Here is a 17,468-nt window from a genome sequence, read left to right as displayed (position 1 = left end):
TTTTTGATCTGATTTTCTTTTTTGATTGATTTTAATACCAAAATGTATATATATATATATATATATATATATGTATATATATATATATATATATATATATATATATATATATATATATTTGTAATTTTTTATTCATTTTTTTATACAAAGCTTTCTAAATAAAACTAAAAAAAAATCCGACCTCATTTTTGAATGTTTTAAAAAGTTTGAAAATAATTTAAGTAATCGGTACAAAAAATTTGTGGGCTAATTTTTTTGAAGGCCACTGCTTATAAATATAAATATAAGCTGTTAATTAATAAATAGTTGCAATAAGAAAGAATGATATAATCGAAAGTTAGGAAAATATATTAAGTAATATTGAGTATATTGTAATAGTGTAAGTAATGTTCAGAGTTCATATATATAATATATAAATAGTATAGTAAGTTCAACGTTAAATAAAAAAAAATATTTTGTAACCGTTTTATAACATAGCAACCATCTCACAGACTAATATGAGATTATATAAATTTCATTATGATGTTTTTAGCCTATGGTTCTATCTATGACAGTCTTATCAAGTTATGGAAAGTAAACATTTTCAAAAGTTTTTTTTTGTAAAGTACCGTATCAAAAAAAAGTTGTTGCGTATTATCTACCACTTATTGAACAAAACTTAACAAAAATTGAAAATTTTCAGAAAGAAGTCTAGGTCAGTGAAAAAACAGAAAATGTAAAAACGAAGCAAATATTTTTTGCAATGCAAAAAAAAATTTTGGCCGATAAATTAAAAAAAAAGAGAGACATAAATATGTCCGTTATTAACTCAACAAAATAGTAAAACTGCCCTCCAAACAAAGCGCACAAAGAATTTATTTTTAGTTATTAAGGTGAACCAAAAGTTTTATGTAAGAGTTAAAATAGATTTTTACTCACAACTTACTTCAACTAGTATACGTTGTAAAATCAATTTAAAAAAAGTCCACCTCTGACACACGTGTTTAGAAAATGCGCGCAACTTTATTTAAAAAAAAAAAACCAATCTGGCTTTTTGTTTTAATTTCCTTAATAATACATGGATTTAAACATTCCATACTTCACCACTTTAGCTACAATCAACAGAAACGAAAACGTTATGGCGAAATTGAATTCAAGTTTAACTGCGATGGATTGGCTTCCTCAAATGTCAGTTGGGGGAGCCATAAAAAATAATGTTTCTCAAGCAAATATACAAGAAAACGACAAATTAACTTCTTATCGATTACCTGGTGGACAGTTTGACGTGCATGCAAAATATGACCCTAGCATATCTTATGGAAAATCAAAACCTCCATATAGTTATGCAAATATTATCACGTTTGCTATTAACTCATCAGAAAAAGGCAAAATGACTTTAGCTGAAATTTATCAGTGGATTTCTGAAAGCTTTCCTTACTACAACGAATCCAGCTCAGGTTGGAAGGTAAAATCTTTATTTTAAATAATAAACTAAAAGTTAAATATATTAATACAAATTGAAGTTGTTGTCAGTTAGTTTTAATAAAGGTATTTAAAAGTAAATTTTGTTGTTATGCAATTAAGTTAATATCTTGTTAAAAATGTTTTAGTTATTCTAATATTTTTATGTTTGCTATTAATTCATCAGAAAAATTTAGTTTTATGTTAGTTAATATGTTACAAATAATAATACAAACATTTTAAGATATATAAATTGTCATATTGTAAATTATATATATATATATATATATATATATATATATATATATATATATATATATATATATATATATATATATATATATATATATATATATATATTTATATATATATATTTATATATATATATATATATATATATATATATATATATATATATATATATATATATATATATATATATATATATATATATATATATATATATATATATATATATATATAACCCCTAACTGGTTGTCAGAAAGTTTTTCCATATTTTGTTGACAAAAAGTAAAAAATAAAATACAAGACCAGAATTTTTTTTTTTATTACTTAATAGACTGCCTGCCCCAACCAAACCTCAATCGATGTAGCAGCTCTCCCTTACGAGTAAGGCTATTTGTCAGTTGATGTAGCAGCACTCCGTCGCGAGTCAGGCTATTTGTCAGTCGATGTAGCAGCACTTTGTTGCAAGTTAGGCTATAAGATAGTCGATGTAGCAACACTCCGTGCATGATTTACAGTAAAAAATATAAAAATAAAAACATTTTAATAAAAAAAATTAAAATAAAAACATTGTTTATTCTATTAAAAACATTCAGAATATTTTCAAAACATTCAGAATATTTTTAAACACATTTTGGTCAATTAAATTTGCATTTTTCCAGTTTTTTTAAAAAACAATTAATTTGTAATTAAATTAATTAATTTAACTTTCTGACAACACGCAAATGTTGGATGAAAGTCAAAAGTAATTAAAAGTGACATATTTGTTGGTATAAGAATCATTTTTTTCCTTCCGTACTCCCAAATGCAACAATCTATAGAACTATATATATATATATATATATATATATATATATATATATATATATATATATATATATATATATATATATATATATATATATATTTACTGGTAAACAACTGTAAAATGTGACATCTGTAACACCCTTAAAACTGTGCTAATTTTTTTTTTCATGTGAGGGTATATTTGTTGCACTATTATTATTATTTTTTTCTATATACTTATATTTTCTTGCCAGATCAATAAAGTTCTTTGTATGTGAAAAAAAAAAATTTTTTTTATTCCTAATTTTTGTCCTTGCATACCTGGAGCTGGTCCACATACATTGATTGATGAAGTTTAATTAAGTTTATCAATTGTTAGTAAATCTATTTCATTAGCTGTTTTAGAAATACTTATTAGCATTTCCTCTGGTGGTATTGCGAGATGACATTTGTAGCATGTTTTTTTATTTTACATCTTTGAAAAGTGCTTAAATTCCTAAATTGAAAATTATTAAAAATCAGCCATTTGACAAAAAGTCATGAAGTTTCAGATACAGAATTTTGATAACAAAAAATTTTAACAATGTAACGATGACAATGTTTTTAACGATGTGGCCAAATTTTGAGTTTTATTTAACTTAAAATACCACAACGATATTTTATTATATTTTATTGATATTTAAATAAATTAATATCTCACTATTAGTTCAACAATAATGACAATAAAATTTCTGTGAACAAATTCTCCTCACTTGATGTAAAGTTTTTTTTTTTACATCCTCAGGCTGAGAAGGTTGCTACTTTTAAGGTGAATAAATCATTTATATTTTTTGTTTTAAATTGTTGTTAAAGCTTTTTACTTTACTATTTGAAAACATAAATCTTGACTAACAAGTTTACGGCACAGAGAAACAGCTTGATTATTGTATCCATAAATATGCACCAATTTTGGTTGTATTGCAAGGTTTCTAGTACAGCTTTTTTTTTAAATAAAGTTTGGCATTTAGTAAAAAAATGGTTTATAAAGACGAGAAGATAGAAAAGTAAAATAAGACACAGTTTTTCACAGGAAGACGTGCATTTGGTCATTTATACGACTACGCAAAAAATAATTTGTTTTGATGATTTGACCAGGGCTTTTGACATATTTCCAAAATTTAAAAATGCGCTACTAAATCTTACTTAAACTTATCTAAAAAAAACTTTAAAAAAGAAAAAAAAATCTAAACGGAAGAGAAAATGAAAAAAATGCTTAACTAAAGCTAAAACACAAAAAAATTTTATCTACAAATGTAATAAATAAAGTGTTATATCTAATATGTAAAATAAATACAATGTTTTATGTAACATAATATATTATATCAGGTAGAACATTGTATTTATACATATATATATATCTTTTTTGCATTTATTTTATATATTAGATAGAACATTTTATTTATTACATTTTTAGATGGAACAAGATAATACTGAGGAGACGATATATATAACTCAACTAAAACAAAACTCATCAAACTAAAATGCCTTGTCTATTTAATTTACAAATTAAAAGACCATTACATTTTTTGTTTTAACATTTGTACTTTGGTTTTTGTCTTTTAAATATGTTTCAAAAGATTAACATTTATCATAAAAAATACATAATTATATATATAAAAAAAAAGCAGTTTATCAATACTTATTACAAAAATTCATTAAAAGTGTTTTGTTACTTCATTAAAAAGCATTTCGTTAATATAAAAGGATTTAAGATCAAACTTATTTAATTGTAACAGCTTTCTAAAATATTTGTCTTCTTTTTTTTTTCAACAAAATTTTATTTATTTTCAAATGTTTTAACTTTAATTATTCTTATATTTAAATTCGTTAAAGAGACTTTTGTTGTCATAGAATGTCATCGTTTATAAAAACAAAACAACTTTTTATTTTTAATAACGTTTATTATAAAAAATGCACACGTAAACAATTTATATATTATAATTTCAAAAAATATATACAACTGCCAATTATACTTAAAAAAAAAAAACATTATCAGTAAATTGTTACTTTATTTAAAAGCGTTTCGCTAATATAAAAACATTTGTTAAAATTTTTGATGTAATTTAACTTATGGTATAATTCAGAATATTTTTTATTCAGCGCGTTTTTTCAATGTTTTTTGAAATAGCTGCGGTCAAATCATCAAAACAAAATGTAAGTTGCCTGGTCATATAAAGAGGTGCATCTCTTTATATAACCAAGTACACCTCTTCCTGTGAAAGATTGAAGACAGCATTTTTTTTTTATATACTCGATGCAAAAATGTGAGTTATAATAAAAATCACCTAAAACTGTTAATTTGTGTAATTTGTTATTATTATTATTAATATTATTGTTATTACTATTATTTTTGTTTTATTATCATTACTATTATTATTATTATTATTATTATTATTATTATTATTATTATTATTATTATTATTAGTATTAGTATTTGTAATAGAAATATTATATTAGTGTTATTATTACTTTTAATAATTGGCTAGTTTCTTATTGTTATGTGACAACAATTAACAAAATAATCATGTTTAAAGTAATTATGTTTAATCCTTTTTTTAAAAAACCTAGAGTTCTATTTACAAACAGAAAATGTTTATTTAAGTTTTGTTTGTTACTTATTTCATTTTGTTTTATTTTATTTATTTTCGTTTTTTTTTTTTACTATTTTTTGTTTTATTTTTTATACATACATTGACTGATATAAATAGAAAGAGCATGCAATGAGCGAATATACTCAGGATTTGAGTTAAGGTTGGCAATCTTAATGCCAACCCTAACCATACCTTTTCCCCCCAATATATATGCACTCTGCATTTTCTCCCTATTTAATTTAGTTGACAATGTGCTCATTTGTTTCATTGCAAAAATATCAACTAAATATCATTCACATTCTAAAGTACTATTCACTTGGTAAAATGGCGTTCAATTGTTAAAATCCCATTACTAGTAGTAAAATACCAAAGTTTATAAAGTAACTAACAAGATAAATTTTACTAGTAAAATACAACGTGAAATGACAATTACATTACAAGGTAAAATGACAATTCCATGTTGTAAAATGCCATGATTGATTTTTAATTATTGTGAAATTTTCTTTATAGACAATTTTCAAAATTTTCTTTTAAAAGATATCAAGCACACTATAACTGTAGGCAAGCCATTTGATAAGGAACTACCTAACTTTGTAAAAACTAAGTACCTGCTAACTGAAAAAGTGTTAAACCTTTATTTAAGAATAACTTTAGCAGTAAACACATACCTACTGTAACATCAACAATTACTACTATTCTTTTGTTTTTATTATAAAGATTGTATCATTATCATGGTAATTTTTTAATGCTATCACCAGTTGTTAAAAAGACATTTTTGCAATAAAAGTTTGGTATTTCTGTGTATAAATTTTAAAAGCTATATATAAAAAAAAACTTAAAACTTTAAATCGCATACCTCTTGTTGTAACTAGTTGTATAGTATTATTTGTGCATGATTGGCTTAAACATTTTCAGCTTGAAAATAAAGTCATGGTTAAAAACCTTGTGAGTATTATAAAATTATAAATTTATGCTGAGTGATATGAAATGTGTTATAACTTTAAAAAGGACATTACTAATTAAAATCAATGAAAAATGGAAAAGTTTCATTACAATCAGATAACTTTTAATAAATTAAAATTTGACTGAAATAACTTTTAGAAGTACCATAGGTGTACCCTTATGTTATACATTTATACGTTTTTAAACTTCAAAGATCATTTGAATGAAAGGACAACTCAACAATGGTTCTTTGTGTTTCAAAGACAGTAATTTTAAAATAAAAGATATGGATGGTTTTTAAGGTCAGTGGTATTAAATAAGAGTAATTTATACCAAATTTCATAGTTATTTGTCAAACTACTATATAGTTGTTAAGCTTTTAGATCTAACTGCTCAACTAAATTTGTAACAGGAATATTCAAAATCAAATTTAAATAGTTCTCATTCCTTTGATAGATTGTCTTATTTTTAAGATAATTTGTAGGTTATAAACAGGATTGTCATCACCTTCAATTGAAATTGATTAAAATCACTTTTCATATTTTTTTTATATAAGTTTTACTTATAAAAAAGTTATGAAAAATGTCATGTTTTTTTTTTTGTTTATTTCTATTAATAACTCTATTTAAATGTTTTTAGTTTATTGTTAAAGTTAAGAGTGTAATTTTTTTACTTCAGAAAACAATTAGCTTACAATTGTCTTTTCTTGGACATAGTTAAATTAGAGATAAATTGTTAGAGATGTTCAGATAAGTAAAATAAAAGCTAAAATAAATAAAGATCTTGGTTTAAAGACTTTTAACGATCTGGTTTTGAAAAACCTTAGCTGAGCTACTATGTTACAGTTTTTTGTTCTAAGTTTTATCAATAAACTCTTTTTTGTTTTTTCGTTTTAATTCTGTTGAGCCATACCATTAATCTAAACATGTAACATTTACATGCTTGAACAAAATATGAATATTTGGTTCAAAGCAAGCAAAAAATTATTTGTTGAATTTGTAAAATTTGTATTTAACAAAAATCTTGATTTTGTATAAATTTTAGTAGCATATTGTCACAAGTTTTATTTATTAAAAAAAAAAAGTTGTGAAATTTAACTTAAGTTGATAATGATAATATGCAACAATAGGTTTGTGAGCTTCATGCCCCTTTAAAATGGTAATTAATTTTAGAATTTATAAACATCTTATTATACAGTCTGGTATTTAATTGATTTTAATAAACATTTAATTGGTTATTTGGTATTTAATTGGTTTTAATAAACAAATAATTTATTTTCTATAAATATAAAGCATTTTTTATTCAAAAATTGTTTTTTACTTCAACTTTTTTTACATTCTGTAAAATCGGTCACTGAAGCTTTGAACATTCATATCTCAGGTGTAAATAAATGTTTTTTTAAATTTTTTTTTCTGAATACAGAAAACTATATTGTTAATTTATTATTGTAAAAATAAAATAATAAAAAATAAAAACTAGCATTAGATATTTTATTTCAAATGAGAACAGTTTGACTGAACTTTCAATATTATCTCATAAGTTTGACTGAACTTTCAATCTCATAAGTTTGGTCACTATGTACGTTCCTATTAACACATCACAATATTAAAAATTTAACATTTTTATTTCTGAAACTCAGCACACTATTGCTAAATTTCAGAAATAAAAATCAGAACAGCTAGTTTGACTGAACTTTCAATATTATCTCATAAGTTTGGTTTCTATATACATTCCTATCAACACATGGCAGTAAGACAAATTTAACAATACAATAACATATTGCATCACAAATTTAAGACTTTATTAACACATAACAATAACCTTGCAATATCACAAATAACATATTGCATCACAAATTTAAGACTTTATTAACACATAACAATAACCTTGCAATATCACAAATTTAACATCAAAAATTATAAAAACTAGTTTTCTAATGCTGTTTTATAATAAAACTATAAAACTAAATCAAACTCAATTTAAAAAAAAAGAAGTTTTTTTTAATTAACAACTGATAACTTATTCTTTTGATTTATTAAAAAGCAAAAATCAAAAATTATTTTTCACATTCTTCACAATCAACATTTTACAACGTTCCTGCGAATTGCTGTTTTTAGTGTTTAATGACGCGATAGTTGTAATCCAAAGTTATAGTATTTTAAAATTTCACTGGTTTTGAAGGAAAAGAGTACTTATTATTTGAAAATCAAAAACTTTTTTTAATTATTTTTGATCATTTTATTCAATACTTTGCTTATTTTAGATTTCAATAGTATGCATATTTTTAAAACTATTATTTTGCAAACAAATTATTTTAGCAGATTTCAAATAAATGTTATCATTTTTAAATGATATTTATGTACAAAGTGTCAACAAATATTATTAGAAAAAAAATTTTATGAAAATTGAAATTCACATGCATTTTTGAGGAAAATTTATTCTGCATTAAGAGGAAAATGTTTTCTGGATATTTCAATCAAACAATTTTCCGGATTTTTATTGCGGAAATAGATCTGAATCATCCATGTGTTTAGGATTTGGATATTTTTTTATGTTTTGAACAATTTTAAAACACTCTAATGTCTGTTAATACAGTTAGACAGTTTTAGTTCTTGGAATTGATTTCACTATTTATGTACATGTTAAACTATTTAAGGTACACATTAAGCGATTTTGGTTAAGCAACTTTTTATCATTTTTTAACTTTTAAATTAATCTATAAACGGTTATAAATGAAGTAATAAATTTTACAAAAATCTGCTTAGGGATTGTTCATGTTATGCAAAAGTTGTGAACTTGCGCAGTTCATAAAATGGACAACTTTTTGCTTATTCCGCAAATTGATTGATAACCTTGCACATTTCACGGAACAAGCAATTGTTTGAGCATTATATAAATTGTGCAACTATAATACTGTGCATTTCATGAAATGCGTGTGGTACTTACTAAAATGTCTACTTGTTTTAGTTATAATCGAAAAAAGTAAGATGTACCAAAAAATTGAAGAGAAAAGAGTAGTAGGTTTAATCACTAATCCACTGCAAGTGGATTATTGATTAAACCTACCTGAGCTTAAAGCTTACCTGATAATAGTTATAAATTTATTTTACATTATCAAGAGCATCTGGCTAAATTCCATTTACTTAGACCATTGAACTCAAAAACTGCAATAAAAGTTGCTCAAAATTTATTGAACATTTTTCTTGAATATCTTGAATATCTCCGCATGTCTTGCAATCTGATAATATGAGAGAATTTACTGCTGGAATTATACAAGAGCTTTCTACTCTCTGGCCTGGTTTAATATTGGTAAATGGAAGACTTAGACATCCTCAGTCACAAGGCTCTGTTGAAAGAAGTAATGCTACTCTGAAAGATTCTCTTATAGCTTGGATGAGAGATAATAAGTCATCTGTTTGGAGTGTAGGAATAAAATTTGTTCAGTGGAATATGAACACTATGTTTCACAAAACAATAAAAATGGAGCCATATAAAGCTCTTTTTGAAATCATACTAACGATTGGATTGGGTACAAATCTTCCATTAGAGCTCCTCCATCGAATTCGTTCAGGAATAAATGAAGACGATCTTAAAGAAATTCTAAGCCAACCAGTCATGTTTGAAGAAATTATAAACCAACCAAACAAATCGTTTGAAGTTTTGCATTCAAATCTAGAATATTATAATCACAACTCGCCAAAAAGTATTAAAAATAGTGAAGAGGTTCATGTTCTGGATAATAATTTAGGCATTTGTGAAAATCTAGCAATTGAGCTTAGCTGTTTTCCTGTTCCTAAAGAAAACACCCAGCTAAATCAGTTAGTTGATGTTTTTGATTCAGACAAAGAAAATCTCCATCCAGCTAATAATTTAAGAATAGTTGCCAGTGAAAATATGGAAAAAGCTGCTAAAACTATGATTAAGAAAGCCAACAAAAATCTTCCCCCTGTTATTTTTAAAGAAAATGAAAGTTTGCATGTAAAAAATTTTTTCTATAAGAAAGAAAGTTGCTGATCTTATCAAGCTCCTCTAGCAATGTCCTAACACGTGAATATTGATGCATACATTGTTACCTTAACTATATTTTTTATGATTTGAAATTTTCCATATTTTTGAAGATAAACCATAAAGTTCTACTCAGAAATTATAATTTTTTACGTTTATTAATAAATGAATAATTATTAATAAAGAAAGAATGTTGTCTCTTTAATGCGCAGTCTTAACTAATTAAAGTACATTAATAACTTGAGTATCTCTATCATGACACGCACAGAAATTGGTGGTTGTGTAAAGGTTTTTGTATCATCTTTAGATAGATGAAGAGGTGATCCTGCTAATCTTACTGGTGTTATATTAGATATTAAAGATGGGAATTATAAAGTTGGCACAACTGGTGGTATAATTTATCTTTGGCTGGATAGAAACTGCTTTAAAAGTGTTTCATTTATAGGATTAACAGCTAGTGAAGTGCCAACTGAAGTACTGAGTATCTGATCTTTAGTGTGTAAACTTTCTATTGGTCATGGCCAAGGTTATAAAAAATGCACTTGGAAATCACGATGTGACAGTAAAAAATCCTCTTGTTTTTTTTGGTGTGCAATTCTTCCTGCCATCCAAGTAGTTCATGTGACAATTATTGATAAAAATGTTTTATAGAAATATATATATATTTTTTTGGAATTTTCTTTATAATTTTGAGATTATTTTTTTTCACCTTTTTTATTTTTTATCACGTTTGTTAAAAGATTAACTTTGTTTTATTTATTTGTGTATTCTTTAAATACATATTTAAAAAAATCAATAACTGAGATAGTGAGATTTACTTGAAAATTATGAGAATTTAAAAAATATTTAGTTTTCAGAAAATAGACTCAAACAATAGCCATGCTATTTTAGGTTAAACTATTTTAATTCATTTTTGTAAGGCATTGTCTGAGAGAAGGCCAGGTATAATTTGGAAAGGTTTCAAAATTGTTTAAATTTTGAAAGACTTTAAACTGTTAGGGGAAAATCACATAGATGATTAAGCCTATAAAATAAACGCTAAAATTTTGTGCTAGGGTATCCTAACTATTTTGTGCTAAACTTTTGTGCAAGGTAACCTAAAACTGCGTTGACCTTGAGTATGGCATGAAAAGTAAAGGTTATTTGGCCTTCACTCTCGAGTCCTTAATACACAGGAGGGAGGTCAGAGAATTTTAGTCCAGATCTAATAAACAGTGGGGTAGGAATAAAAAAAGGGGGGGGGGATTTTACACTGGGGGTCTTAATAAGCTTAGGGTGGGTGGGAAAATTGTCAAAAAATTAATAAATGTGTCCTCCCCCTTCTATTAAAGGCTCAAGAGTACTATGGGAAAAAAAATCCAACTTTTTAGAAATGGAATATCCCCCAAATTTATAACTAAGTGCGAAATTTCATTATTATGTGAAAATATCCTTAAATAAAGTCATTGTTTCCTAGTTTTTGTTTAGTGTTCTCCATTCCAAAATTCTTTAAAAAATGGGGCATTTGGAAAGTTTGAATCAACTGAATAAACAATGCTATTTCTTTATCTTTATTTACATGAGATAGTTTAAAAAAAAACAAAGTGCACAGGAAATGCGTAGTATTATAGTTGCGCATTTTATGTAATGTACAAATGATTGCACGTTCCGTGAAAATTTTTTTTTAGTTTAAAATCTAGAGATGACTTTCTTTTAATTAAAAGAGTATCTGACAAAACCAAAAAACTGAATAAACAATGCTATTTCTTTATCTTTATTTACATGAGATAGTTTAAAAAAAAACAAAGTGCACAGGAAATGCGTAGTATTATAGTTGCGCATTTTATGTAATGTACAAATGATTGCACGTTCCGTGAAAATTTTTTTTTAGTTTAAAATCTAGAGATGACTTTCTTTTAATTAAAAGAGTATCTGACAAAACCAAAAAACTGAATAAACAATGCTATTTCTTTATCTTTATTTACATGAGATAGTTTAAAAAAAAACAAAGTGCACAGGAAATGCGTAGTATTATAGTTGCGCATTTTATGTAATGTACAAATGATTGCACGTTCCGTGAAAATTTTTTTTTAGTTTAAAATCTAGAGATGACTTTCTTTTAATTAAAAGAGTATCTGACAAAACCAAAAAACTGAATAAACAATGCTATTTCTTTATCTTTATTTACATGAGATAGTTTAAAAAAAAATAAAGTGCACAGGAAATGCGTAGTATTATAGTTGCGCATTTTATGTAATGTACAAATGATTGCACGTTCCGTGAAAATTTTTTTTTAGTTTTAAATCTAGAGATGACTTTCTTTTAATTAAAAGAGTATCTGACAAAACCAAAACCCTCAGTTGATGTATCTATGTATGTTGATTGTAAAATCAACATATAGATACATCAACTGAGGTATATGCGCTGCACATAAACTGCAATGCGTTGCGCCTACGGCTGTAACAGTTTATGTGCAGTGCACATTCTGTGCTTTGATTTTATATGGTCCAAGTGCAGAACTTTATTTTGTTGGTGCACAAAAGTGTGCAGCATTAAAAACAACCTTTGTGTATTGACTAAAAAAAAAATTTCACTAAGAGATGAACTTCGAACCTTTGCTTTACTAGCCTGAAGCAAAATCTTTTCAGCCACTAGCAGTGCTTGTTGTGATAAAATTATATTTATGAAATATTTTTTTTGCATGTGTATATTGAAAGAATAGCTATTTAAAGTTTGGATCATGTTTAGGATAGAGATTTTAATTTATTCAATTTCACACAGAACTATTGGGGTAAAAAAAAATTTACCAGACTGAAAAGTACTAATTAATTAACTCAAAGAAGCTCAGAAAATTATAGACATTATATTTAAAATTGTTTTAAAACATTTTTTATGAGGGAGGGTTACAAAAATGTTGCATAATATGAAGGGGGGGAGCAATAAAATGTTACAATGCATTATGAGGGAGGGGGTCGAAAAATGTCAAAAAATTGCATGATCCTAATTTATGGGCAACCCCTAAACCTTTCGATGACGATTATGTAAGAAAATTTGTTACAAAAGTTTGGGTGACAATTAAGTTGGACATAAGTGCTATTTTATTTTTATTTTTTTTGTTATTCACCTCCTTAAGGCCGAGAAAGGCTTAAATAGGCTTGGTTATAACCCTCTCTCAACTCTATAACTCTGAAACACGAACCTTGAGAAACAAGGCCGCTGCACAGAGAAACAAGTTGAGCGCGGTACTACCAGGGGCGTGGTGGGGATCGAACTTGAAACCTCTCGCTTATGAAGCAAGCGCTTTACCACTACACCACTACCACATTTACATTTACAAATGAAATAAATTTAGATAAAATTAAAAAGCTAACCTTTTTATCAAAATATTTAGTTTAGTAGTTAACAACAATTTTTTTTTTTGTATACGAAGTTATTAAATAAAGTGTAAACAAAAATCCATAAAATATTTGTAATAAAAAGCTTTTATGTATTATCTTGCAATTACAAGAATATTTATTTATACAAGTTTCAAAGCAATAAAAGTTTACCTTAACTTCTGTTTTATAATAAAAAGAAAAAGTTTTTATATTATCACTATTTATGATATTTTAATTTTATTTTGTTCAAAAGATTTATTTTTTGCTTGAAAAATGCAAATATTACAAGCTTGAAGAAACTGATCTGGGTTTGCTCCAAGTTCATGAAAAATTTAATAAAAATATATAATTTAATTCTGATAAAAAATATGTATATTTAAGTTTACAAAGATAATAAAGTTTTTTTCATAAAGTAAGTGAACGCGCTACGATATACATTTTTTAATACTTGTAATCTTTGCAAAACCTAAAAGTAATCTTTGAAAACCTAAAAGTAATCTTTGAAAACCTAATAGTAATCTTTAAAAACCTAAAAGTAATTTTTAAAAACCTAAAATTTTTTTCACAATACATATATATATAAAATCACTGGTAAAGTAATTAGTAAGAGTTTTTATTTTTGCAATAAGTTATTTTTATTTATTATTCACTAAATTTTTAAAAATAAAAATCATTTTTTTATTGCTAAGCCGCAATTAGAAATTTTAAGAAATAATAACTAAAAAAATTTAACATTTATACAAAAGTTGAAAAAAGAAAGAAATTTGTTTATACTTTTTTACAAACATTTAAAATAAGTAATATTAAATTTAATATTTAGTATTAAAAAAAAATTTAGAGAAACTAAGCATTCCATAATAGCATTTCTACATTTTTTTTGTTAATTTAAGTAATTTTTTAATTGCCTTTATTTATTTAGCTGTAGTTTGAAAAATGTCTTGATAAAATAAAAATAAAAAGATTTTTTCATTCAAGTCACTCACTAATGTGTTAAGCATTTTTTTTTTAAATATCACTTCCAACAAGGCTGCAAACAACCATTATTAGAGTTAGAAGTTACTGGAAAAAAATAAGATGTTTATAGAGCAAGATAATGATTGACAGATAACTTAAAAGATTGCAAATTATACGAATCATGATAGCAAGATAATAAAAGCAAATTCCAAAGAAGTGATGTTCAAAAACTAGATGAGTAAGAATTTTCAGAGCACTTAGGAACAGTCAAAGTAAAAGGATAAGACTTAATTGAATGACGAGTAACATGAGAATGAATTTTAGTAGATGGTACAAGAAGCGCTAGCTTTTTAAAGCAGTGCCCATTGTAATATTTGTAGAGAAGAGAAAGAGAAACAACATTATGATGATATGATAATGATTAGAGGTTGACTGCAAGAGCAGGTCCAACTATGTTTATAATGCGTATTTGCACCTTGTCTAAAAGAGAAAGGGCATCATCGGAAGATCCACCCCAGATATGGCAACATTATTCCATACAAGGATTGATTTGAAATTTATTAAGATAAAGAATAGAATTCGGAGTAAGAAAGTGATGAGCACAATAATGAGATGCAACCTTAGCAGATGCAAATTTTGCAATGGATTTGATATATGGTTTCCAAGAAAGATCGGAAGTAAGAGTTAAACCTAGAAGATGAAGGGTAGGTGTTTAATCAAGTACATTACCCTTCATAAATATAGGAAGGTCTATATTATTGCGATAAAGATAAGCTGAAAAATGTTTTCAGCCAATCTTTATTGCAATTTTTATCTAAGTTAAAGTTCACCAGCCACTGGGAGCCCCATGCTGTAGCAGAAGTGAGATCCTTTGAGCTCAAATGCCCCCTCCAAGCAATCAGTGAGTGTTGTCTTCTTATCAAGACAAGAATAAATGGTAGTCATCAGTGAATAATGCCACCTTAGATATGAGAAGTTCTGGGAGATCCTTAATGTAAATTAAAACAAGTATAAGGCCAAGGATAGAACTTTGAGGAACACCTGGAGTTAGAAATGTTAAGAGTGATAGCCTTAACCTCTTCACATCTATCTAATGCATGATTGGTTATTACTGTTAACAAATCAGCAGTAGGACGAGAAGATCAAAATCCATATTGATGATCAGAAAGTAAGTTATTAGATTAAAGATGAGAGATTAAGTTTTTGTTAATTAAAGACTCAAAAACCTTGCTTATGATAGGAAGAAGACTAATAGAACGGTAGTTAGACAAGTCGGATCGCTCTCCAGAATCTTTGAAAGTAGGGATAACAGACGCCGCTTTCCAACAGGCTGGAAAACCAGAGTCTGATAAGCACTTGTTATATAGTTTTGAAAGTATAGGCGACAGCTCTGGAGAACACTTCTGCAAGACTACAACAGGTATGTTGTCAGGACCACATGCTGCAGAAGAGTCTAAGCAGGAAATCACTTAAGATACAGAAGCTGGCGTGACACAAATGTTAAGCAATAGATCGGGTAGGATGTGTTAATGGAATCAAGAGATGAGATTGATTAAAAGAGATTTTTACAGAGTTTAAAAGAAGGCCTGCAAATTACTTTTCTTAAATAAAAATTTTTATGAAATATATCTATATGATGAATATTCTTTTTTATGAAATATTTTTATATAGGCGTTTGAAAGTTTTTTCTCTTGAGTTTTGATTTCTACAAATATTTTTTGTTGTTGTTGATAATTGTCAATATTTATTGATGGCTGTGTACAGTTTTCACTATTGTTATTTACCACAAGCATTATTATGCTGGGACAATTTTAAAACTAAATTTCTTTACTATTTCAAATAAATTAAAAGTGACAAAAGGAACATTATATTTAAGTGACAAAAGGAAAACTATATTTAAGTGACAAAAGGAACACTATATTTAAGTGACAAAAGGAACACTATATTTAAGTGACAAAAGGAACACTATATTTAAGTGACAAAAGGAACACTATATTTAAGTGACAAAAGGAACACCATATTTAAGTGACAAAAGGAACACTATATTTAAGTGACAAAAGGAACACTATATTTAAGTGACAAAAGGAACACTATATTTAAGTGACAAAAGGAACACTATATTTAAGTGACAAAAGGAACACCATATTTAAGTGACAAAAGGAACACTATATTTAAGTGACAAAAGGAACACTATATTTAAGTGACAAAAGGAACACTATATTTAAGTGACAAAAGGAACACTATATTTAAGTGACAAAAGGAACACTATATTTAAGTGACAAAAGGAACACTATATTTAAGTGACAAAAGGAACACTATATTTAAGTGACAAAAGGAACACTATATTTAAGTGACAAAAGGAACACTATATTTAAGTGACAAAAGGAACACTATATTTAAGTGACAAAAGGAACACTATATTTAAGTGACAAAAGGAACACTATATTTAAGTGACAAAAGGAACACTATATTTAAGTGACAAAAGGAACACTATATTTAAGTGACAAAAGGAACACTATATTTAAGTGACAAAAGGAACACTATATTTAAGTGACAAAAGGAACACTATATTTAAGTGACAAAAGGAACACTATATTTAAGTGACAAAAGGAACACTATATTTAAGTGACAAAAGGAACACTATATTTAAGTGACAAAAGGAACACTATATTTAAGTGACAAAAGGAACACTATATTTAAGTGACAAAAGGAACACTATATTTAAGTGACAAAAGGAACACTATATTTAAGTGACAAAAGGAACACTATATTTAAGTGACAAAAGGAACACTATATTTAAGTGACAAAAGGAACACTATATTTAAGTGACAAAAGGAACACTATATTTAAGTGACAAAAGGAACACTATATTTAAGTGACAAAAGGAACACTATATTTAAGTGACAAAAGGAACACTATATTTAAGTGACAAAAGGAACACTATATTTAAGTGACAAAAGGAACACTATATTTAAGTGACAAAAGGAACACTATATTTAAGTGACAAAAGGAACACTATATTTAAGTGACAAAAGGAACACTATATTTAAGTGACAAAAGGAACACTATATTTAAGTGACAAAAGGAACACTATATTTAAGTGACAAAA

General features: G+C 26.1%; 1 protein-coding gene across 2 annotated transcripts in view; it reads left to right on the top strand.

The window, feature by feature from the left end:
- The first annotated feature begins 1,042 nt into the window (after window positions 1-1,042).
- LOC100208304 (forkhead box protein J3) overlaps window positions 1,043-17,468 on the top strand; it is a 31,470-nt gene continuing 15,044 nt past the window's right edge. For both annotated transcript variants that reach the window (XM_065799921.1, XM_065799922.1), the window contains exon 1: window positions 1,043-1,444. In XM_065799921.1, coding sequence (XP_065655993.1) covers window positions 1,058-1,444 — 387 coding nt within the window. In that variant the 5' untranslated portion in view covers window positions 1,043-1,057. The remainder of the gene's footprint in view (window positions 1,445-17,468) is intronic.

This window comes from Hydra vulgaris, chromosome 06, assembly GCF_038396675.1.
Source record: "Hydra vulgaris chromosome 06, alternate assembly HydraT2T_AEP".
NCBI classification, from domain to species: domain Eukaryota; kingdom Metazoa; phylum Cnidaria; class Hydrozoa; order Anthoathecata; family Hydridae; genus Hydra; species Hydra vulgaris.
This window is presented reverse-complemented; position numbering and strand designations above follow the sequence as displayed.